This window comes from Chiloscyllium punctatum, chromosome 3 (genome assembly GCF_047496795.1).
Source record: "Chiloscyllium punctatum isolate Juve2018m chromosome 3, sChiPun1.3, whole genome shotgun sequence".
NCBI classification, from domain to species: domain Eukaryota; kingdom Metazoa; phylum Chordata; class Chondrichthyes; order Orectolobiformes; family Hemiscylliidae; genus Chiloscyllium; species Chiloscyllium punctatum.
The window spans coordinates 32,585,639-32,611,562 of NC_092741.1; the positions used below are offsets into that span (position 1 = coordinate 32,585,639).

The 25,924-nt window shown below is 40.5% G+C and overlaps 2 protein-coding genes across 8 annotated transcripts in view; one reads left to right on the forward strand and one right to left on the reverse strand.

Annotated features, from left to right (window-relative positions):
* mrpl33 (mitochondrial ribosomal protein L33) overlaps positions 1–16,351 on the forward strand; it is a 44,863-nt gene extending 28,512 nt beyond the window's left edge. Inside the window, exons 3-5 of the mRNA XM_072551343.1 lie at positions 226–244; positions 8,180–8,286; positions 16,072–16,351. Coding sequence (XP_072407444.1) covers positions 226–244; positions 8,180–8,286; positions 16,072–16,121 — 176 coding nt within the window. The 3' untranslated portion in view covers positions 16,122–16,351. The remainder of the gene's footprint in view (positions 1–225; positions 245–8,179; positions 8,287–16,071) is intronic.
* The window catches only part of rbks (ribokinase), a 271,611-nt gene that overhangs the window by 103,822 nt on the left and 141,865 nt on the right, over positions 1–25,924 (reverse strand). For 5 of the 7 annotated variants that reach the window (XM_072551302.1, XM_072551311.1, XM_072551269.1 and 2 more), the window contains one exon: positions 16,277–16,557. The exons of 1 other annotated variant lie outside the window; for it this stretch is intronic. In XM_072551302.1, coding sequence (XP_072407403.1) covers positions 16,384–16,557 — 174 coding nt within the window. In that variant the 3' untranslated portion in view covers positions 16,277–16,383. Of the gene's footprint in view, positions 1–16,276; positions 16,558–25,924 lie in introns of those variants that run through there. One more of the 7 variants, XR_011953324.1, reaches the window with a different exon arrangement.

The window sequence follows — 25,924 nt, forward strand, 5'->3', positions numbered from 1 at the left end:
TTAACTATGGATGCTTTTAAAATATACATGAAATAAATTGAATTTTCCTGAGATTTGTTGACAATAGATTTGTGGAGTGGGGCATGTTTCCTGAGATCAACTAAATGGCTGTTATTATTGAATCATTTAAATTAGACTGTAATGCTGTGAAGCTGAGTATGTAAGTAAACTAATGTTCATTTTTTTTCTTCTTTTTTTCAAATTGAATGTGTTGGATAATCGCAGTTGCCAAGAGCAAATCAAAGTAAGTCACTGCTTGTATTTTTAATACTATTGCTACGCTCTAAAAATGCTCAATACTTTGTTTGCTTGAGTTTTCACAAAATAGGAGATGGATCTTTTTTTTTGGGAAGGGAACTTGAGAGGGTTTTTAGGATAAATCTCACAGCTATCAGAATAGTTAGCAATCCCATCACCTTCAGGTAAATAAAAGTCAGGGGCTAAATGTAATGTTTGAAGGTTGTTGAGGGAAGCATGGAAGAAAATGCAGAATTGCAGACATAAAACTTCTAGACGTCACGCCATGGGAAAGAGATGCCTTGGAACTGGGGAAATATTGTTGTCAATTACTATGTCTCAATGAAGGGAGCAAACATGACCTCAAGCCCCTGAATTGGACATCCATTGTGGGGTAATGTTAATGGAAGCCATCATTGAAGATAAGCTCTTATTGTCCTAAGGTATCTGAACAGAAATAAAACCATTGAAAGTCGCTCACTGTGTTCAGAAAGGATGATGCAAGGCTAGCAAAGTGGTATTTGTATTTCAGTAAGATCTTTGATACACATTCCTAGGAAAATATGATACTGAGAGTAAGTGGAAATAAAGGGCTGGTATCCTGCAATAGTTAGTTGGATGACTGTTTGAAACCCAGAAGCTGATGACAGAAGGAGGTAGTGGCGTAGTGATGATGTCACTGGGTTAGCAGTCCAGAACATCACGCTAATGCTCTGGGGACATGGCTCGAACCCCATCGTGGTAGATAGTGAAATTTGAATTCATTAAAAATCTGGATTAGAAAAGCTGGACAATAGCAACTATGTAGCTGCTGTTGGTTGCTATTCATCTGGTTCACTAATGTCATTTAAGGAAGGATACTGCCATCCTCACTTGGTCTGGTCTACATGTGAATCCAGACCCAGAATAATGTGGATGACTCTGAACTACCCTCTGTCACTTCAGAATGGACAACAAATGCTGGCCTTGTCAGCAACACCCACATCCCAAGAACAAATTTTTAAAAATAATTTCCAAGTGGAGTCACAAGCAGCCTTTCTTTGGGACCAATTTTCCTTCTTGACTCTATAAATGTTGGTTGTCACAAGGTTTATAGGTTTTAAATTTGTGAATACTACAATGGAGACTTCTAAAACCTCCAGAAGTTATAGATTCTGAAACTGAATAGGCTCAGCTTAAGTAGGATTTGAACATATTGATTGGGTTGGTAGCAAATGACATTCAATGTAGAAAAATGTTCAGAGCTCCCCATTTCTGCCATTCCCTTTCTTTATGCCTGGATCTGCTGTAGATGAACCAAATGGTTTGACGAGCCAAGGATTTAGTTATTGTTGTACCACAAGACTAAAGGTAAAGTGGATGGATGTTGATGGTTTTTTGAGTAGCAGTTACTGGGTTCTGGTAAGCATATTGTAGAGTGTAATGGCTTCAAGTCTGTACTGTGTATGGGCACAGCCAGCTTGTCCAGGGAAACCAGGGAATCTGTAGTTGCTCAGTGTCCTCTTACAGTGTATGGATATCAGACAGTTAGCATATTGGGCAGGTTATGATTCTCCCTGAAGACTGATGGGGCTGTTGAGTCAGAGGATGTAAAGATACAACTGGCCTACACCAATAGGGAATAGGAAACATAGGATGCCCTTAAGGTTATAATTATTCTCTGGAGTTACTTCGGCAACCATGTATTCTGGACTCACTACTGAGACTCCACTGCTGGGGCTTGCTGTGATGCTCACTCACTCATTTTTTTTCTCCACTCTGAAGTACCTACATCTTTATAGAGAGGGGTGCTGGATCCACTCTCTCTCTCTCTTCATAGAGTGAGGAGGGGGATCCACACTTTCTCTGGTAATGGTTCTAATTCTGGATCTCGTCCCCTGGCACCTGATTCGCAGATCTATTTTAAAACTGGGCCAGGATAACAAAGCTGGGTGAGGCAGTGTAAATGTTGCAAATTGGCTTTGATTCAGCAATTGAAATTAAAACAACATTAATGTAAAATGCAGCTTTTTCACTTGAGTTTCTATTTGCTTAAGTTTGATTTCAAACTTTTGGTGTTGATGAGCTTTTCTTGTTGAAAGGTTGACAGTGCAAACTGAATTTTCATAATACCTGTTAATTGAAGGGCCAGGCTTGTGAATCACATCATTCTGGGGGAGTGTTGATCTCATTGGTTTTTACTGAAGAGTCTGCAAGAACTTAGTTTCAAAACATCCTTTCATCTGAGCAGAAACATGTTTTTTTTTCTGTTGTTACCCAACTTGAAAAGGCACCAGTAGGTAGGGTTAGGGCTGGACAGGAACACAAGGAGAGCTGTTGCACTCCCCTGCTTAGAACAATTGTGGTTTGAAGGGTTTGGTCTTTTCTGTGTCTGTCACTATTTGAAATGGTTCACTTTATGTGCGTCAGAGCTGTATCACTGTAATCGTCTTGCTGGATACCTGTTGTTTCCATTTCAACAGTAACTATTTGCATTACTCACTGTGTACAATTTGTCCCTCTCCTGACAATCTTTGCTTCGCATTTATTGACGTCCTTTTATCAGCGGTACCTCGATTTTCTGAATTACTTTTTTGAGTCATTTCACTTTGAAGGAAAAAGATGATCATACATTGTTCCTGGTACTTTGGGTGGGAGTAAGGTCAATATTCTTGTTCCTCAGCTGTTAGTGATATTGAGTAACTGCTGCTAGTAAATGTGTGAGTAGCTGTTTTATCTTTTCCCCTTTCACTTGTAGAACAGCTGTGTAAAGAGTCATTGAGGTGATCTCCGATCCTTACAGCACACCAATTCAGCTTTTCTGTTTCCTCGACTACCCCACTGCCTGAGCCAAGTTCCTTGTGTCGAGTTTCAACTGCTGTCCTTCTGCTCACCTGCTGACTAGAATCTATGATGATGTCCAAAATGGACAAAGAGATTCATTTAAAGCATTAAATTCTTGATATGTGCACCAACCCACTACTGCAAAAAGTATTTTCATTAATTCTTTTATATGTTTTGACCTAAGTCAAGTGTTGAACTAGTAAAACTACCAGTTATATCTATAGTTTAATTACTGATTAAAATACAGTAGAAGTCTGATCCTATAGTCAGCAATCCAATTTTATCCTGACTATGGCTTTTGGACTGGGTGTTGGCATTTTGAAAACACTTTTCATTAACAAAGAAAAGTCAAATTGTTAGAAGTTTGAATTAGGACATTGAAATTACACCACATGGGAGGCATTTTTTTCTTAAATGGGTTGTGTTTTCATTGTAGGGATTGATGATATAATGGTTGCATTACTGGATTAGTAATCCAAAGGCCTGAACTAATGATCCAGGAACAGGCTCCTATTATCTCCATGTTTGCATTGTTCAGAAATGACTTCATGAGTTCAATTCCCATCACAGCAGCTGGGGAATTTAAATTCAGTTAATAAGTATTTCTGGAATAAACACTGGAATCTGTAACGGTGACTGAGCAACTACCGGAATCAGTGTCTGACTCACTAATGTCCTTTTAGAGAAGGAAATTTGCCATCCTTACCCAGTTTGACTGATGCGTGACATCAAAGCCACGGCAACATAGTTGGCCTTTAACTGCCCTTCCAAATGGCCTAGCAAGCCACTCAGTTGTCAAGAAGGTGGTTCACCACTATCTCTTTTCAAGGGTAAAAAGGAATGAACAATTAAAAACTGTTTCACACCCCCCCCCCCCCCCCCCCACCCAGCCCATTAATTGCCATTGATGCTCATATCCCACGAATGAACAGAAAGAAATTAACTTGATGCAACAATACTGTCTAAAGAGGCATTTTTCAGGTTTGTCTCCTCTTTGATGCAATTTGAGTTTTAGAATATTCAAATGACACGAGTTGATAATTGTGCCAACCTCTCTCAATGCACAAAGGGAGTTACTTTGTCGGATCAAATCCGTTCAGTATCTTCTGTTCATCCAAAACTGATATGTGGAAGTATTTTACTCAATGGCTTATTATCTTCAGCCCTATATACATTTTCCAGAAGTTATCCAATTGCAGCGTTTTATTATTGTAACTGGGTCCAAAGTATCTGTTTGTTAAACCTAGTTATCACTCAACTCTTGCATTCAGTGGAGACTTTGACATTGACAACATTTCCTTAGAAGTATTGGAAAGATCTTTGCTCAGTCATGGCAAGAATATAGTGTAAGATCAGAAAAGCCCTTTTGATCCATCTAGCCCATGTTGGAGTTTAGGAAAGTTAGTTTTTAAGTAAAAAGAGTTTCTTATTCCCAAGACTGACTTTTCAGCTGTCAAACCTAAGCCTCAGTTGCCATTTTGCATGACCACCAGTAGAGTCAAATATATTTGTCCTATTTAATATGTTCTTGGCATGTGGGTGATGCTGGCAAGGCTGCACTTATTGTCCACTCCACATTCCCCTTGGATGGTGATGGGAGCTCTGTCCTTGGACTGCTTCAATCCTGGGTTTGCTGTTGCTCCCATGGTGGTGTGGTGTTGGGTAGAGGTTCCAAGCTGTAGACACACAGTGATGAAAGTGGTATGTGCTAAGTGAAGTTGGTGTGTGATTTCAAGGATACCTGGGAAGTGCTGAACTTTACATGATTTTGCTTCTTGTGCCTTCACTGTGGTAGAGGCTGTAAGGCTGTGAAATGCTGTTAGGTCAGAGCTCCTCTTCCAGCTGCTGGACTAGAACAGGAAGGTGGTACGCCTTCAGCATTTCATCAATGTACACCTGAAACTGCAAGTTGGTATCCCTCACTCACTCCCCTCATTCCCCCTGACCCCGCTCCCTCCACCCTCCTCTCCATCTCACTGTCTCCGCTCGATGACAGTTGCCTCCCTCCCATTCTGTGCCCTTTTCCCTTTCTCTCAGTGACTGGTAAACTATGAGGGAGAAGAGAGTGAGCAGGATGAGGAGAGCTGAGGAGGTAGTGAGTAGGGGTAGGCAAGTGTCAGCATGGGGCACCGAGCAATTCAGGAGCTTGAAATTTTAATTGGATTGCTTCAAAGCAATTGAAAAACACATTTTATTGCATTTGTGAAATTTTTTTTTTGCATTACTCACTGTGACGCATGGCCCTGTTGTTTGATGCAATGACATCAGCAGCAGCTGCCTGGATGCTGAGTTGCTGTGGTACCAAATTCAGTATCCCAGTAAATGTAGTGCCCTGTTTCCTGCAGATGGTTAGAGTGGACCAGGATAGAGGAGATGCTTGTTGAGACTATTCCCAACAGCACTAGTCAAGCATACCATCGTACTGATTAGGAATGGTAGACCAACTGCGCCTGGAATATTTCAAAACATTAATGTTTGTGCTTAGTGATTATAAGACCATAAGACATAGGAGTGGAAGTAAGGCCATTCGGCCCATCGAGTCCACTCCGCCATTCAATCATGGCTGATGCACATTTCAGCTCCACTTGCCAGCATTCTCCCCGTAGCCCTTAATTCCTCTAGACAACAAGAACCTATCAATCTCGGATACATAAAGTCATAAATACATAAAGTAGCACAAATGCATAAAGACTTCAGTGCTATCTTTAGAGGCATTATGAAGCATTTATACAACATAACAGCATCATTTCTAGGCTTTAGTGTGTTGTGGGTTTAATAAATGGTAGTGTTCCAACTCGGGCAGAGGACTTGTTTTTCTTTCAGATTGACCATGAAAGGCAGTAATCAACTGCAATGACCTTTTAGTCAATATCCCCAAACTGTTGTACTTCATCCAGTCCTGATGGCTGCACATTATTTGCATTTGGTTGTATTTTTAGCACTTCCTGGTAAGATATGTGTAATACCTTAATGCTACGATGGGGAATGTCCTGACAAAATCTTTTTTCATCATCTGAAAGGTGAATGTTTTTTGGTATCACTCCTTTGTTTCCTTGTTAATGACGCTAGGGCCAGGATAATGACGCTACACAAAGTGGAAGATTGCAGATTTGATTCCTGTTGAATGTGAGCTTACATCCAGTAAAATGTCTGTTGGGGTGCTAGGAGTGGTGTAAGCCAGAGAGAATTAACATAAGCTAGTGTTCCTCTCCTGAATGCTATCTACTGATTCCTGCTAGTTGACTGTCATGTTAGGATGAGGTTTTGTTCTACAGTGATGCCCCCCCACAACTAAATAATCTGTCAATACTGTCCAAGGTCATGTCAGAAGAACTGCCAATTCAAGGAATCTCTGAATCGTTACAGCGTACAGAGAGCCATTGGCCCTGTCGTGCCTACACTGTGTCTCTGAATGAGTAGTTCACCAAGTGCCATTCTCTTGCCTTCTCCCCATAACCCTGCACATTCTTTCTTTTCTGATCATAATAAATGAATAATTCCCTTTCGAATGCTTTGATTGAATTTACTTCCTCAACAATCCTGGACAGTACATTCCAGATCCTAACCACTCGTTGCATGAAAATGTTTTCCTTCTGTCACCATTTCTTCTTTTGCCAGTTATCTTAAATCTGTACCTCCCATTCTCATTCTTTCCATCAACAGGAACAGTTTCTCCCTATCTACCCTGTCCAAGCCCCTCATGAATATCTCGACTAAATCTCCTTTCAAACTTCTGTAAAAAGGAAAACAATGCAACTCCCCAAATTTACTTAAATCCCACCTGGATTTAAGTTCAAACTGAAGTTGAAATGTGAAGCAAAAAAGATGAAGGAGACATGCGAGTCCTATTTTAAATAATTTCCTTTCAGATGCTGGCACAGGCTGTATATTGCTCTTGATCATATCTAAACGTGTTGTATTGGCTGCACCTAATTCAAGAATGCTGACTATTTTATTTTAACCTTTTGGAGGAGTTGCTTATTAGACAGAATTTTTCTTGTAAAGTCCTAGAGGAAGAAGAACATTTGGAAATCCCAATGAAGTTAGTTGATTGTGACCTGAGTAGATGAATCGGCCTCATTAAGGGTATTGTAAAATAACTGTTAAGTTACTGGACTTGCACTCCAGAGGCTGAACACACAATCTGGAGGCATAAGTTCAAATCCCAAGAAGAGAGATGTGAAAATTAAATTTGAAGAAATAAATCAGGAATAGGAAACTATCACTACATAAATCATCAGTGACAATAAAACAACTGACTCATTGTTAAAAATACAACCGGTTCATTGGAGAAGGAGATCTGCTGTTTTCACTGGATCTGGTTTACATGTGACACACAGCAATCTGGTTGACTCTGTCTGTTGCATTCAAAAAATGGTCTACCAGCCACTCCGAACTGCTATGAAAACCAGAATGTACAGGGACTGTATTAGCAAGAAAGTAGCTAATGTAGGCAAGTTAAGGATAGGGACATCCTGTGAATGGTTAAAGGCAAGTACCAAAGTGCTTTAATTTCTAGGAATAGCATAATCATTTCTGACGTTGGCGTTAACGAGCTCATCCTCCGTGTAACGTGCCTGCATTTTCACATTCACATAAGATATTGCGAATCTTTAATCTTCTATGACACGTAACTTACAATTTGTGCAAAACGTCACAGCCCATGGTCGAATTGTCTCTGACCTCACTGAGCTACACTGGTTCTCAAAATAAGATTATACAACAGTGGCTCAGCCTTTGCTCTTCAATTCCATGTTGCTGGCCATTCCTTTCAGCCTTGAATCTGTATTACATCAGTAACTGTGCTTTAAATCTAATATGTTGGTTAAATGCACTCTGGAACATCCAGAATGTGTGATAAGTTGCTACATAAATGAACCCTCTTGCCAATTCCACAGGAACGTCACCCTGTCACTTAGTATTGTCCATCTTTTTAAGAATCCTTTTGCTTAGCTATTCCATTCCCCTAATCATTCTATGACCACTATAATTTAAAGGCCAGAGACAATATTGTGAGAGTGTTAAAGAAATATAGGTTGTTATGATCATTGAAAAATATAGATCTGAATGGTTTACTGGCAGAGCTGGAGCTCAGTAACGTTTTGTTAAATTTTGACAGGTCCATCCTTGTGAGGATGGTGAGTGCAGCTGGAAGTGGCTACTGCTTCAACGCAAAGAGGAGCCGACTACGGGACAAACTCATTCTGAGAAAACATGATCCGATAGGTAAATTGGAATGTGCTATTTGCAACTGCTGCAGGTGAATGTGTCACGTGCTGGTGCCTTCATTACAGGTGTTATTAACTCTTATCCATTAATCTCATATGATAACTCTAATTGCCCATTGCTTACTTATAACCTATTAAAATGTTATGCTTATTTATAGTATATTTATGTCTTTGCATCTTGTTATGATTACACCTTTCTCACCTTGTTTCACTTGAAATACATATACAGTTTTGGCTCCCTTTGTGAAACAGAATAAAAATTAACTATTCAATTTTTAAAAATTCTTTCAAGGGATGTGGGTTAATCATTGATTAGGCTAGCATTTATACCCATGCCTTATTACCTTTGAGAAGGTGGTGGATTGCAATCTAAGTAATGAATTGATTTAAATATGATCTAGAACAGCAAGCAGAATGTTATACAGAAAGATACATCTTTTTTGTCCTCTATTCATAGTGATAGGGATGCACAACGTATTGTCAATCGAAAATGGAGCGACCCATTAAACAGAAATGATAGCACATTAGGTTGTTCGGCCAAGTAGTCCATGTTAGTTATTTCCTTTTCGAAAACAGTAGTCCTAATCCTATCTCCTTGCCTTCTACTCATAACCCATTTATCCCACATTCCTTCAGCTACCTACATTTCTGCTTCAATTATTCTCTCTGATAATATATTTTATAGTCTCCCAGCCTCATTACACGTGTGTGAAAATTTCTCCTGTTAGCTACAACAGTGCTGGCCTGAGAATGACATTTGCAGGCTGATTCTCTAAAGCAGTGTGATATTCACTTCCCCTTCATCTGTGGCACTCAGGAGATTGGTTCTGGGCTTCCTTCCACCGTCTGCTAGTTTTGGAACAGCTTGCCCTAGGGGGCGAATTTAGCAGTTTTCTGTTGTGCTGCTTGGCACATCGACCGAAAAGTGTTACGCATACTGAATATGTGTGATCAATGTATGTGTGCATGTGAGAGTCCTTGCTGTGGATTAAACAGAAAAGAAAACTAAGGTCTGAACAAAACATTACTTTGCAGTATTATTTTGGTTTCATAACTGGAGTTGAATTTCAGCACACTGATTACTAAATTGGCATTACGACATAGCTGTTTTCCCTCCCCCGTCAAAAAAAGTACAACTTTTGATTGGTTTCAAATGTTAGATCTTGTGAACCAGGCCAGATAATACTCCCCTGTGCAACTCTCTGATAATGTGCCAGCAGCAATCCATGATTGTTTAAAGTCCTCCAATTTGGGCTCTTGCATTCATTATTAGCAGCTGACCTAAGCCTTGAAATCACATCCCTAAAACCTTCCACTTCTTACTGTCTCCTTTGAAAGATCCTACTCAGAAGCTTATGACATATTAAGCTTTTTGGTCACCCTTCCTACTATTTCCTAACTTGACTTGGTGTCAGATTTTATTTAATGAAGTTCCCATGGAACCTGATTCGCTTCAAATGCTTTACTAGAGAAGACGTACTATATAATTGCAAGTATTTTTTTTTCTTGTAAACTCTAATACTAAATAAGCATTTTCACCAACCTGTGCCTGAGTGAGTGGTGATTTCTTACTCACACCAGGATCTTTATAATCTTGGTGTGTGAGGCTGGCAGGGTTTGTGCTGTGAACACTCACCATTAAAAGTAGAATTATTCAAAATCATTTTGGATGTGAGGATCTTTCACAGATTAAACAATAGTGTTATATCATTTCACAGGTACAACAAATATGGTGGGGAAATAGTGGTTTACAACTTTTCATGTACTCTGCCATTATCTGTCATTCTGTGAAAATAGTTTTGTTCGTTTTGACAGCACAAACTCATGTATGCTTTTAATCACGTCATTTATGATGAAGAACACGGATCATGGAGATGTCAGAGAACAATTTTTCTATATTGATTGTTTGACACATCTCACTGTAAGCTGATGATTTATTATCTGTTTTAGAGTCATAGTGTTCCATAGCACAGAAAAAGGGCTCTTCATTCCGTCAAGTCTACTCTTGTCAAAAACAATCACTTCACTATTCTATTCCCATTTTCCAGCCCTTAGGCCATATCTTTGTATGTCTTAACATTGCAAGTGTACATCTAAATACTTCTTAAGTGTTATAAGGTTTTCTGCCTCTACCACTGTAACAAGCAATGAGTTCTATATTCCTACCACCATCTGAGAAGGATGTTTCCACATATTTTCTCTAAATCTATGCCCCCATCACTGATCCCTTTACCGAGTGGGGAGGATTTTTCCTGTCTACTCTGTGAATATCCCTCATAATTTTACATGTCTCAATTGTGTCCTTACTTAGTCTCATCTGCTTCAAGGAAAACAACAGTAGTCTATTCAATATCTCTTCATAACTAAACCTATCCAGACCAGGCAATCTCTTTGCATCCTCTCAAGTGAAATCCTATACCTCACATAATGTGTATTCCAGTACAGCACACAATACTCTAGTTATGGCCTAACCAAATTTGTACACTGTTCCAGTAAAATCTCCTTGCTCTTAAAGTCTATGCCTTAGCTAATAAAGTCAACTATCCCATCTGCTGCCTGAACCACTTTATCTACCTTTCCTGCCATTTAAAGGGACCGATGGTTTGTGTGTGTCTGTGTTCAATGTCCCTCTGATTATTGACCCCAGCGTTCTACCATTCACTGTGTATTCTAGTTCCTTGTTTGCCTTGCCCAAATGCATCACCCTACGTTTATCCAGATTGAATTCTATTTGCCACTGACTCAGCCCATTTGACCAGCCCATCTAAGGCTGTTCTCCTCACTAATTACCACCCCATCAATTTTTTATATTGTCAGTGAACTTACTGATCAACCTTCCCCAGTTCAAGTCTAACTTGTTTATATAAACTGCAAACAACAGGGGCCCCAGTACAGACACCCATAGGACACCAGGAGACACAAGTTTCAAGTCATACACCCCTCGACCATTACTTTCTGCTTCCTGCCACTCAGGCAATTCTGCATCCATTTAGCAAAATTTCCGTGAACCCCATGGACTCTCACCTTCACTGTCAGTCTCCCGTATGGGACTTCATCAAAAGTCTTGCTGAAGTCAAAGTAGACTCTGCCAGATATGTTGCCCTCATTCTATACATCTCATTCCCTCTGAAAAATTCAATCAAGTGGGTCAGACATGATCTCTTCTCCTTTAAAAAAAAAAGCCATGCTGACTCTCCAAGTCATAGAGATATACAGCATGGAAACAGACCCTTTGGTCCAACCTGTCCATGCCGATCAGATATCCCAACCCAATCTAGTCCCACCTGCCAGCACCCAGCCCATATCCCTCCAAACCCTTCCTATTCATATACCCATCCAAATGCCTCTTAAATGTTGCAATTGTACCAGCCTCACCACATCCTCTGGTAGCTCATTCCATACACGTACCACCCTCTACATGAAAAAGTTGCCCCTTAGGTCTCTTTTATATCTTTCCCCTCTCGCCTTAAACCTATGCCCTCTAGTTCTGGACTCCCCGACCCCAGGGAAAAGACTCTGCCTATTTACCCTATCCATGCCCCTCATAATTTTGTAAACCTCTATAACGTCACCCCTCAGCCTCCGACGTTCCAGGGAAAACAGTCCCAGTCTGTTCAGCCTCTCCCTATAGCTCCGATCCTCCAACCCTGGCAACATCCTTGTAAATCTTTTCTGAACCCTTTCAAGTTTCACAACATCTTCCAGATTAATTCTGTCCTTAAATTGCTTCCAAAACTTTTCCTCACTGACATTATACTGACTGGCCTATAATTTCCTGCTTTTCCTTTGCTACCTTCTTGAACAGTGGTAACACACTGGCTGTCCTCCAATCCTCTGACATCTCTCCTGTGGCTATCACTACCCTCTTACTTTCACACTTCTTTGATATTTGCCGGCATATCTGCACTTTTATTTCTTGCAGACTGTGTTAGGGAACCTATGGTACCTTCTTCCCTGTCTCACCTGCACACCTTCTTTTCTGGAATACTGAGTTGTCAATTCTGCCTCCTCTCTCATTTCTTGGTGTCAGCAATGACATCATACCCCATGTTTTAATTTGAACTTTCATCTCATCTGCCCTGTTTGTCATTTTCCTTGCACTAAAATAAATAACATTCAATCCTGCCAAATCTCTTGTGCCTTAGCTGGCCTATAATTTCTATGCCTTCTTAGTCCTGGATATAATCCTCCAGTTATTGGTTACTATGTCATTGAAAAGCATTCTGATAATCTGTTGCTATGTGATCACATAATATTCTAATCCTTCACTAAATATGAATCCACTCATGGAAACAATTGGACAACAGTAGTGGCAGGACATTGGTTTGGGTGTGTTTCCTTTTCGAAAAAAAAACCCTCATGCCACTTACATCATGTGTTTGAAACTTTTAAATGAGAGGTGCGGTTCCAAAGAAAATTTGGACATGAGGAGGGCTGAGAAAACATTTACATTCTATGTTGTACTTTGTATCTGGGCTGGGAAACAATGTCTCCCTTCACTTGTTAAGACATGAAAGACCCAAGGGCTTTCAGTGTCATATTATTGAAAAATGAACTTTTAATACTCTTCCATGCAGAGCGTTTGGCTTGAAGCAGTTTTGAAAATCTTTACTTTGCAGTGCTTGGAAACATTTAAACTTCTTTTCAGTGCTGAAGCTGTCAGCTTGCTCGAATCGGGTTTCATGGAATTACTCACTTTGATACTCTTCGTATACATTTCATTTGGTTCTTGCTTTCTTACTCCCAATGTTTGAGAAAATAAAACTGCATTGGTGCTTTTACATAAGGTTCTTTGAATGCTCATACACCGTGCTATATTTGTCTTGTCTACTTTTCCGTTGGAGTCATGATCTGGTTATTTTTAGTGTGTCTGTGTTAAAAGTAAACAAAATAAATTCATACTGACGTACAACATTGTGTATAATTAATTAAGCTTAATATAAATCAGCAAGAACTTCCTTCGCCAGTATTGACTTGCAAAGCTATTCAATCACAATCATGTAAGCATGATGTGGCCTTTTTTTTTGACCATAACAAAAACTGCTCCAACTCTGGGCATTAGGGATGGACAATAAATACTGGCCCAGCCAGTGATGCCCATGTCCTGTGAATAATTAAGAAAAAAATGTGACCACTTTCCCTGTCTATTTGCTGCAGAGTGAAAATGAAATGGCAGTATATTATAGGACTGGTGATGTTTGAGTAGTGTTGGCACTATAAATAAGATTTGTTTTCAGTATATAGGAGGGTGTCATCACTATTGCTTGCCCTGATGCGCACGCAGTTGGGATGAAGGCAGGTCATGTGCACTTGGGGTTCTGCCAGTTCAATACGTGTCACATGTATGTACCCATGTCAAAACTGCAGAGCAACATCTGACTGCTGCTTGATAACTTCCTTCAAGATCACCATTCTAATAGAGGATTTGCTTAGGAATCACACTTCCCATGGAACAGTGCATCTGAGCTCTAAAATATCTAGGGGTCAGGTTCATAGCTCCTCGAAAATAGAGTCACAGGTACACAGGGTAGTGAAGAAGGCTTTCAACATGCCTGCTTCCATCAATCAGAACATTAAGAATAGGTGTTGGGACGTCTTGTAGCTGTACAAGACATGGGTGAGGCCACATTTGGAGTACTGCATGCAATTCTAGTTGCTCCACCTCAAAGGATTTTATTAAACTAGGAAGAGTGCAGAAAAGATTTACTAGTTTGCTACCTGGACTGGAAGGTTTGAGTTATAAGGAGAGGTTGGATAGGTTGGGACTTATAGCCCTAGCAGGTAGGAGACTAAGGGGTGACCTTACAGAGGTCTAAAAAATCATAAGAGGCATACATAAAGTATGATGTGGACTGGTGTGTACAAAGTTAAAAATCACATAACACCAAGTTTATTTAGAGGCACTTAGCTTTCGGATTGTTGCTCCTTCATCAGGTGGTTGTGGAGTATGATCTTATACTCTACAACCACCTGATGGAGCAGTGCTATGAAAGCTACTGCTTCCAAATAAACCTGTTGGACTATAACCTGGTATTGTGATTTTTAACTTTATACATAATGTAGATAGTCAACAACTTTTCCCCATGTTAGGGGAGTCTAAAACCAGAGGGCACAGGTTGAAGGTGAGAGGAGAGAGATAAAAGGTCCAGAGGGGCAATTTATTCATACATAGGGTTGTCAGAGGTAATGGTGGAAGAGTACAATTTTGTCATTTAAGAAACATTTATGTGCACGGACAGAATTGGAGGGGTATGGGCCAAACACAGGCAAATAGGACTAATTTAATTGTGAAAACTGGATGGCATGGACTGAAGGACCTGTGTCCATGCTGTAGACCTCCTCTGATGATGACTCTTCTTTAGCAGCACTGGGTGTACCTACAGTACATGAACTACAGCAGTTGAAAATGGTAGCTCGCCCTCACCTTAAGGGCAATTGGTCTATCGGATTTGAGTGGGTGCTACACAGTGGCCTTTCCAATGAATTTGCATCCAAATATGAATTTTTTTAAAATTGCCATTATACTTGCCACAGAATTGAGTCTATAAATTTGCTCTAAATATAGTTTTCAAGAATGTAATAATTGTAACAACAACATAGAACTTTGTGGGAAACTAGCAAAGAGGTTGCTGGGATATTTGTATCCTCGACAGCCATGGGTGAGGTTCCAGAAGACTGGAGGTTGGCTAATGTGGTGCCATTATTTAAGAAAGACTTTATGGAAAAGCCAGGGAATTATGGACCAGTGAGCTGTACATCAGTGGTAGATATGTTGTTGGAGAGGATCCTGAGGGACAGGATTAATGTAGTTGGAAGGACTGATTAGGGATATTCAATAGGGCTTAGGGAAATTGTGTCTCACTAACTTGATTTTTTTTTGAAGAGTGGCAAAGAAGATTGATGAAGGTAGAGCGGTAGATGTCATCTATACGGGGCTTCAGCAAGGCGTTTGACAAGGTTCTGCATGGTAAGCTGCAAGGTTAGATCGTTCATGGGAGCTAGCCAATCAGATACAAAATTGGCTTGAAGGTAGGAGATGCAGGATGGTGATGGTGGAGGGTTGCTTTACGGACAAAGGGCCTGTGAACATAGGTGTGCCACGAGCATTACTACTGGGTCCACTGCTTTTCATCATACATAAATGATTTGGATGTGACTCTAGGAGGCATGGTTAGAAAATTTGCAGATGACAGCAAAATTGGTGATCTCGTGGATAGTGAAGAAGGTTACCTTAGAGCACAATGGGGTCTTGATCAGATGGGCCAAAGGAATGACAAATGGAGTTTAATTTCGATAAATGTGAAGTCTTTTTCAAGGATGGGTGGAGTCTAGAACTAGAGAGCATAGGTTTTAAGGTGATAGGGGAAAGATTTAAAAGGGACCAAAGGAGCAGCTTTTTCACGCAGAGGGTGGTATGTATATGGAATGAGCTGCCAGAGGAAGTGGTGGAGGCTGGTGCAATTACATTTAAAAGGCATTAGGATGGGTATATGAATAGGAGGTTTTAAGAGGGATATGGGCCAAATGCGACGAGGTCAGATTGGGATGACTGGTTGGCGTGGACAATTTGAACTGTTTCCATGCTGCATGACACTTAATTGCCAATGCAGAACATCAAACTAAAGGTAAGTCAGTGAAAAAGGTTTTTCTGCTATATCCCTGGCAATGTTCCTCAAATAAGAAGCCCTTAATATAGTTTGTTCTGTATGGTCAGGTACCTACCAGGCAGCTGCTTAGTTGGCCCCCTGTATTGTAACTATACTTTTATTTGTTTCTTTTGCAGTGAACAAGCACGTGCTTTTCTTTGAAAAGAAGAAAATCCGGTCAATCTGATATACGAAGTTGAAATGAACAGATTTTGTGTCAGGACAATTCTGGAACTGAATGGGATTTCCAGGAAATAATGAGTAGCACCTCTAGTTTCAGGATAATGCAAAACGTGAGGGTGACATTTCAAAAGCTGACAAGAATGTAAGAGGAGAGAACAATCATTTTTACACTTTTATTTACACTTAACAATTATTTTTAAAAAATCAATAAAATGAGCAATGACTAGAACCAAATTGAATGGTCTGTTCCTTCATTTTGTTTTCTTCTAAAAGAGTTCCTGGGGGAGCTGTGCTCTGTGGGGGTAGCTAGCTTGAGTTCCTTGTGATTGAACACTCACTGAAGCGATGTCACAGGCCCTTCTGCTCATTTCTTCCAGATCCATGCAAGGATAATAAGCCATGTAGAATGCCAGAGCACCCAAAAAGCTGTCACCTGCACCCTTTAAAAGTAATTTCAGAAATAATTAGTTCATTCCAATGAGATGAATTTGAAGGTCTAATGGCAATTCATTTAATAAACTATTGTGTTTTCTTCTGTGTCTTGCACCTGTGCTGAACTCTGAATCACTGCCACCACCTTCAGTAACAAGTGTGTGTAGTATTTGGTTGTTTCTTGCTTACCTTTTTCCTTGTGGAGAAACAAAGTCACCTATTCAGGTTGAGATACTGAACGTGGCCGTGCTACTCCCAACAGAGGGTTATTTACCTCCTAGGGTAGCAGTGAAAGGAAGCAGTAAATCCAATCGAGTCATAGAGAACTACAGCACTGGTCAAAAACATTCACCTACCTATCCTAATCCAATACTGAAGTCATCCATGGAGAACCACTGACAAAACATCTTGATCAGACCTTGGTCTATGCTGCAGAGTAAATCGCCCAGAGAAGCAAAATTGCACAATATATTGTAAGCTTTCTTTTTGTAACTCTGACAAATTAATCTGAATCACAGAGTTGAACAGCATGGAAATAGTCCATTTAGCCCATATTCCTCTCAACCCTATTCATATACACATCCAGATGCCTTTTACAAGCAATTGTATCAGCCTCCACCACTTCCTCTGGCAGCTCATTCCATCCATGCACCACCCTCAGTTAAAATGTTGCTCCTTAGGTCCCTTTTAAATCTTTCCCTTCTCACCTTAAACCTATGCCCTCTAGTTTTACAATCTCCCACCCCAGGGAAAAGACCTTAGCTATTCAGCCTATCCATTCCCCTCATGGTTTTATAAACCTCTTATGTCACCCCCCCCAGCCTCCAATGCTCCAGGGAAAATAGTTGAAGCTTGTTCAGCCTCAAATGCTCCAACTGTGACAACATCCTTGTAACTCTTCTCTGAATCCTTTAGAGTTTCACAACATCCTTCCTATATCAGGGAGACCAGAATTACACACGGAATTCCAAAATTAGCTTAATCAGTATTTCGTACAGCCACAACATGACTTCCCAACTCCTATACCCAATGCACTGACCAATAAAGGCAAAGTTAGCAAATGCCTTCTTTACGATCCTGTCTATCTGTGACACCACTTTCAATGAACTATGAACCTGCACTTCAAGGTGTCTTCGTTCATAAACATTCCAGAACCTTACCATTAAGCGTATAACAATAGTCTAAGCATACTTAACAAAAACTTCCTAAAATGTTGTGTGATAGAATTGTTGTTTAAAAGAATAAAGCATGAACAGCAACGTAATAATAAGAGGCATAGTCAGCTAACTTAACTTACTCTTTGCTTAATTATTGCCTTTGGAGCAACAGGGAGAAGTCTTGCTGAATAGCTGCTGGTGGCTACCTACTTCCCTCAATGTTTAAGAAATCAGTCTGTGACAGTGTCAAAGAAACAAACTCTGTTAGAAGGTTAGAAGACGAAGTGAACCTTGACATTTTGAATTGCTTGTTTTTTTAAGTTGAGAAAACACACCAAGCTAAACTTTTAAGGCACAGGTCGTGCAACCACTGTAGAGAGATGAGAATGCTGATTAAATTTTGAATTTAAGGTCAAGGTGTTATTAAAGTTTAATGTACAGATGGTGGCACTTAAGGATTTCAGAATTTTGGTTTCTCATCTTTTAAGATAAGTTTCTGCAGCAAGTGGAAAACTGGATTTTCATACGAATAAACAAATCAGGAGTATGCCAAAGTTTGTGAGAAGATTTGTAGCTCGGGTGCTCGTAGTTGTGGTTCTGTTCGCCGAGCTGGGAATTTGTGTTGCAGACATTTCGTCCCCTGTCTAGGTGACATCCTCAGTGCTTGGGAGCCTCCTGTGAAGCGCTTCTGTGATCTTTCCTCCGGCATTTGTAGTGGTTTGAGTCTGCCGCTTCCGGTTGTCCGTTCCAGCTGTCAGTTGCAGTGGTCGGTATATTGGGTCCAGGTCAATGTGCTTATTGATTGAATCTGTGACAACCGGAAGTGGCAGATTCAAACCACTACAAATGCCAAAGGAAAGATCACAGAAGCGCTTCACAGGAGGCTCCTCTTTGGCCTGTTCTGTCATTCAATGAGATCATGGCCAATAGAGTTCAGTGCTGAGGCCACAATCCTGTCAGATTTCACTAGGTATAAGTTTGCCATTAATATGCTGCTTTTCTATTTTTCCTGCCAAAATGGACAAGTTCATATTTCTGATATTACATTCCATCTGCCAAATTTTTGCCTGTTCTCCTGTTCTCTCTATATCCCTTAGAGAGTGTCCCCTTCACAAATTGATTTCTGACTTAAAAAGCAAATTCAAAACAATATATTGGTCCCTCCATCAAAGTCATGAATCTAAATGGTAAATAATTGGGGTTCAACACACTGATCCCTGTGGCACATCACTAATCACATCCGCCAACCCAAAGACAACTGGTTTATACCCAGCCTCTGCTTCCATTAGCCAACCAATTCTCTATCCGAGCCAATATGTTACCCCTCTACATCATGTAACTTTGCAAAGCCTTTAATGTGGCATTTTCTCAAATATCCTCTGGAAATCTGGGCAAGTTGTGTCATAATGGTAATATCACTGGATTACTAATCTAGACATCCAGGGTAATGTTCTGGCGACATAGGTTCAAAATACACCATGGCAACTGGTGGAATTTAAATTCAGTTAATCAATTAGAATTGAAAACTAGTCACCATAACAATAACTGTGAAACTATCAATTGTTGAAAAGACCCATCTGGTTCACTGATGTCTGTTCAGGATGGAATCGCTCATCTTTACCTGGTGTGGCCCATGTGACTTCAGACCCACAGCAATTCAGTTGATTTTTAACTGCCCTCTGAATTGGTATAGCAAGCCACTCAGTTCGGGGCCCTAATTACAGAAGGGCAGCAATTATTTGCTTTACTTGCCTTTCTTTTAAATACATGCAGAAACTCTTACGTTCCAGCCACACCCTTCTCATGCTCTTCATTTTACCTTCCCATAATCTTCCATCATTCTTTGGACTGACTATAAAGAACAGCAATCTTATGACCTGCCACTCAGCCTTGCATAATTATATGCCTTTTCTTTCAGTTTGATATTTTTAACTTTCTTTGTTAGCCACAATTGGTGGGCCTTCTCTTCTAATCTGTTTTGAAATATAGCCTAAAGTTTATTGTCACTGCATCTCTACTTACTATCCCTTAACCTGGTTTAGGTATGAACATAAGCATTAGGTGCTGGAATATACCATTCATTCAGTCTCCATAGCCCATACCCCCATTTAATAAGATCATAGCTGATCAGATTATGGCCTTAAATTCACATTTCTGCTTATTTCTGATGACCTTTGACTCCTTATTCAAGAATCTGTCCACATCCACCTAAAAATTACTCTCATTACAGTTCCATGGGAAGGGTATCCTTGAGATTCACAATCCTCTGAAAGAAAGTCTTCAAGCCCTCTGTTAAGTTTAAAACGCTTGTATTTGATCACTCTTCTCTCCCTTAAATGGAATGTGAAATTCAAATCATAATCTCTGCTGTATAGGCAGCACCTTTACCATGTCATATTGGCTAATACCAGATCTAGTACAGCGCCAGGGACCTGGGCGACTGTCCGTGTAGAGTTTGCACATTCTCCCTGTGTGTGTGGGTTTCCTTTGGGTTCTCCAGTTTCCACATCCAAAGATGTGCAGATTAGGTGAACTGGCCATGCTAAATTGCCCATAGTGTAAGTACATTCGTCAGGGGTGATAATAGGTTAGGGGAATGGGTCTGGGTAGGTTGCTTTTCAGAGAGTCGGTGTGGACTTGTTGGGCCGAAGGGCTTGTTTCCACACTGTCAGGATTCTATGATTCATGCTATTTGGTTGGTTCTAGAACAAGCTGTTCTTAGAAACTGGCCTAAAAGCACTCCTCATCCAAACAAATGCAAATTAAATCACCCACATCATTGCTTTACCTCTCTCACAAGCTCCCATCATTTCTTCATATATACTCTCTCCTACAGTGGGGTTACAATTAAAGACTCACTCACATGTGCTACTTCATATCTTTACTATTTCTCATTTCAAACTGCTATGCTCTCCAGAATCAAGGCCAGCTTTCTCTTTCACTGATGTTATTTTTATTTAGCAGGGCTACATCTCCATCTCTTCTTAGTTTTCTGCCCTTCCTAAAATGTCATGTACCCTAGCTTATTCAAATCCCAATCTTTGTCATCTGTACTACATACATATTTTGATTTGTGCTCTCAATTTGTTTCTTTAATATGAATGTCACATGCATTTAAATACAGCGTCTTTTAGTTGTGTTCTTTCACAAGTTCTGTGGTATTTAGTCTTATACACGTTAATGTTGGGTTTATACATAGTGTCTTCCTGACACACTCTGATCACTATTGCTGTTATAGTTATCTTGCACTTGGGCCTTGGCTTCTCGTTAATCTATCACATCTTCCCAGACTTGATCTTCATTTCCATTATGTAGTTTATAGCCGTCTCTATCACTGTTATGTGCCTCACCAGTCTCACACAATACATCACCCATCTTCCCCAGGAACAGTGCCATGCTCCAAAATCAAAGTAATTTTTCCCACTGCAATCTTGGAATTATAAATTTCATCTCTAATCTTATTTGGACTAAGCCTATTTGCTCGTGGCCCAGGTAATAACTGACAGATTATCTTTGAGGTTCTCTGTCTTTTAATTTAGCCTCTCTCTGCTCATACCCCCTCAGCAGACCTTCCCTAGTCCTATGTAAATGGTTGGTACCCACACTTTCACTTTCCCTTTCACTAAAGTTGTCCCAAACTCTAGCACCAGTCAGACAGCACAGCAGTCTGGACTTGTGGAGAATTGTAACTTGGCAGATGGAACATAAGGTGGAAAATGTGAGGTAATGCACTTTGATACAAAGAATAAAGAAGCTGAACATAATTTAAATGGAGAAATACTGAGAAAGTTGGAACAGAGGAATTGTGGAGCCCTTATACATGAATCATAAAAAGCGTACACACATGTTCAATAGATAACATGGAAGGGAAATAGAAGGTTGGCTATTGTTCCAAAAGGAATTGGACAAAAATTGGGACGTCTTCCTAAAACAATACAAGGTACTTGTTGGACCACATCTAAAATACTGTGAACAGTTTTGGTTCCCCTTATCTAAAAAAACATATTAGAGGCACTGGAGACAGTCCAGAGAAGGTTCACTAGTTTGATAAATAAAAAAATTGCTAGGGATGCTGAAAATCAAACAAACTAAACAAAAGAGTGCTAGAGAAATGCAGCAGGTCTGTCAGTACAGAGGAAGAGTCACTGAATTTGGAAAGCTAACTTTTCCTCTCTACAAATCACCAGGTTGACTCTTAATATGAAGGTATTCTTTTATGAGGAGAGGTTGATGTAGGTTGGCCTGGTACTCATTGAACTTTAGAATGTCAGGTGACCTAATTAAAACAGACAAGATTGTCAGGGGCTTGACACAAGCATAGAAAAAAGAAACAACAGGAATAGACCATTTGGCCCTTCAAGCCTGCTCCAGCATTCATTATAATCTTGGCTGATCATCTAGCTTAACAGCATGTTCCTGATTTTCCCCCACGTACTTTGTTACTTTTAGCCCCAGGTGCTATATCTAATTCCTTCTTTAAATCATACAATGTTTTGGCCTTGACTATTTTCACAACAGGGTAGGTGTTGAGAGGTTTCCTCTCGTGAGAAAGTCCAGAAGTAGACAGCATAATGTCAGAATAAGGACCACCCAATTCAGAGAGAGGAGGGATTTCTTCTAAGGGTAGTCAATCTGTGGAATTCTTTACTGCAAAGGACAGTTGGGATTGGGACTTTAAGTATATTCAAGGCTTTTTTTTTTACACATCAGGAAAGGCAAAGGTTATAGGGAAAAGGTGGGAAAGTGGAATTGAAGAGTTAAATCAGCCATGATCTCAGTGAATGGCAGAGCAAACTCAATGAGCTGAATTGCCCACTTCGGTTCTTGAGTCTTATGGTCTATCACCTTGACAATTTTGTCAATTGTCACCAGTACATTTCCATCAACTTTTTCACCCCTGCCCATTTGAATGGTTTCCTGCACTACAGCACTATGGTCTGTGTTCTTATTCACACTACAGTCACCATCTTCATGCATCCAAACTTTCCAGACCTCAAACTTGCTGGACAATTTCAAAGGCTGAGACTCCTTGATTCTATCTTTGTACCTGGCTCACTTGCAGTCACATCGTCCTGTTCCTGAGCACTGAATAAATCAGAAGACTTTATCTGAAGAGGTGTGATTAAGTACTGGACAAAAGCGTACAAGTAACTTCCCTCTCCCTGATGCATTCCTAGCAAGCAGCCTTACTACTGCTAATAAAACTTTACCAATACTAATTGCATTACTGGCTGCAACGTTTCTGCTGACTGGGTGGGTGGCAGCGGGAGGGCCTGGATTCCAAGCACTCCCAATTGGCTGTCTTACCAATACATGACATCAAGCTGAAGCCTGTTACAGAGAACTTATGGATATCAGATAATGGCAGGAAACCAAATATACATCATAGCCTCAACCCGAGAAATTGAGTTTTAGGATGGAGTGGGGGGCATTATTAACACAACCAGTTAATGAAATTCATTTCCTAATGTTATGATGGGAATGCAATTGGGTCCAGGATGTTTTGGACTAGCACAATTCTCATAGCATCATAATCATGGAGTACAGAAGAGGCCCTTCAGCCCATCGAGTCTGCATCGACCAAAACTACTTTAATCTACATTCAGCACTTTGCCCACACCCTTGAATAATATGATAGCTCAAGTGCTTATCTAAGTACTTTTTAAAGGCTGCAAAATTATCAACCTCAACTATCTACCCAGGCAGTACATTCCATATCTCCACCACCCTTATTGTTTCCTCAAATCCCCACTGAATCTCCTATCATTTGCACCATGACTATCCCAATTAATATTGGGGAAGTTGAAATCCGCTAATATAATTACCCTATTCTTATTTTTATACACCTCAGTGAATTGTCTATGTATCAACTCCTCTATTGCTCACTGACTGTTAAGGAACATATAATACAGTCTCAGCAACGTGATTGCTCTCTTTTTATTCCACACGACACAGCGTCAGGGACCCGGTTTCGATCCCAGCCTAGGGCGACTGTGCAAACTCCACACAGATATTCTCCCAGTGTCTGCGTCTTTTTCCTCCCATAGCTGTGCAGGTTAAGTGAATTGGCCATGTGAAATTGCCTACAGTGTTCAGGAATGTGTAGACTAGGTGCATTAGTCAAGGAAAACATAGAGTAATAGGGTAGGGAAATGGGTCTGGTTGGGTTACTCTGCAGAGGGTCGGTGTGGACTTGTTGGGCCAACTGGACTGTTTCCACACTGTAGGGATTCTATGATTCTTCTGAGATATAATCTCGCCATCGTAACTGACTCCTAAAGTAATAATGCGGCAATGCCTCCTCTTTTACACCCCTCCCCTATCCTGCTTGAAGAAGCTATATGCAGGAACGGTACGATATTAGACCATTCTCCTCCCTTAAACACATCTATGGCAGCAACAACATTACAATTCCACATGTAAATTTATGCCCTCAACTGAATTCTGCAGCCCATCAAAACGGGTCAAGATAACTTCATCGACCATCCAAGAGAAAGTGAGGACTGCAGATGCTAGAGATCAGAGTCAAAAAGCGTGGCACTGGAAAAGCACAACAGCTTAGGCAGCATTGAGGAGTAGGAGAGTCGACGTTTCGGGCATAAGACCCTGATGCCGACCCTCCTGTTCCTTGGATGCTGCCTGAAGGATTCTGGGTAATCCAAGATGGAGGATGGGAAAAATTTCTGGCTGTAAGAGCTGCTTCTTTTTTTGAGGTATTTTAGGTGTTGGAGGCAATTTCCTCGAATTCCAGGAGCAGCAATTACTGTTTTATATGCTGTTGCATTGTTTTGGAACTTTGGAAATAAAAGTCAAAACAACAGCAATTTTAAAAGGGAGAAGAGTAGCCAAAGGAAGCACATGGTGAGGACAGTGCAGGGGAGAGAGAGAACCTGCACAGTTACTGCCTTTGCTGTTCTTGAAATTTGTGTATCGCTGGACATTGGAGTGCATCTGGGAAAATTAATAAACAGTGAAATTCACAACTAATCTTGGAGGAACTGTTGGGCGAAGTTCACAGCACAGAATCAGATAAATTAATCGTTGTTTTAAGTCTGTCCAAGAGAAAGGCTGTATGAGTGAGTACAGTGGGTTCTTTCTTGATAATATGTTTTTGGAGCGAAGTCTCTTGATTAAACTTAAAATATAAGCCATAGCTATTAATTTAACCTGGGGCAGTGTTTGTAGAGGAATAAGACGGTGTTATTTTCTGGGTCTGTAGATTGTGAAGGAGCAAAAATGGCCTTTGCAGTGATATGTACTTCTTGTCAGATGTGGGAGTTTAAAGAGAGTTTAAGGGTTACTGCGGATTATATCTGCCATTAATGCTGTTGGACGCATGGCTGAGGAGCTGGTGTATGGGAGAAGGATTCCCATTTTTGGATCATTGGAATCTCTTTTGGGGTAGAAGTGACCTGTACAAGGAGGACGGATTGCACCTAAATTGGAAGGGACTAATATACTGGCAGGGAAATTTGCTAGAACTGCTTGGGAGGATTTAAACTACTAAGTTGGTGGGGTGGGACCCAGGGAGATAGTGAGGAAAGAGATCGATCTGAGATGGGTACAGCTAAGAACAGAAGTGAGTCAAATAGTCAGGGCAGGCAGGGACAAGGTAGGACTCATAAATTAAATTGCATTTATTTCAATGCAAGGGGCCTAACAGGGAAGGCAGATGAACTCAGGGCATGGTTAGGAACATGGGACTGGGATACCATAGCAAATACAGAAATGTGGCTCAGGGATGGGCAGGACTGGCAGCTTAATGCTCCAGGATACAAATGCTACAGGAAGGATAGAAAGGGAGTCAAGAGAGGAGGGGGAGTGGCATTTTTGATAAGAGATAACATTACAGCTGTGCTGAGGGAGGATATTCCCAGAAATACATCCTGAGAAGTTATTTGGATGAAACGGAGAAATAAGAAAGGGATGATCACCTTATTGGGATTGTATTATAGACCCCCCCAATAGTCAGAGGGAAATTGAGAAACAAACTTGTAAGGAGATCTCTGTTGTCTGTAAGAATAATAGGGTGGTTATGGTAGGGGACTTTAACTTTCCAAACATCAACTGGGACTGCCATAGTGTTAAAGATTTAGATGGAGAGCAATTTCTTAAGTGTGTACAAAACAATTTTCTGATTCATTATGTGGATGTACCTACTAGAGAAGGTGCAAACCTTGACCTACTCTTGGGAAATAAGGCTGGGCAGGTGACTGAG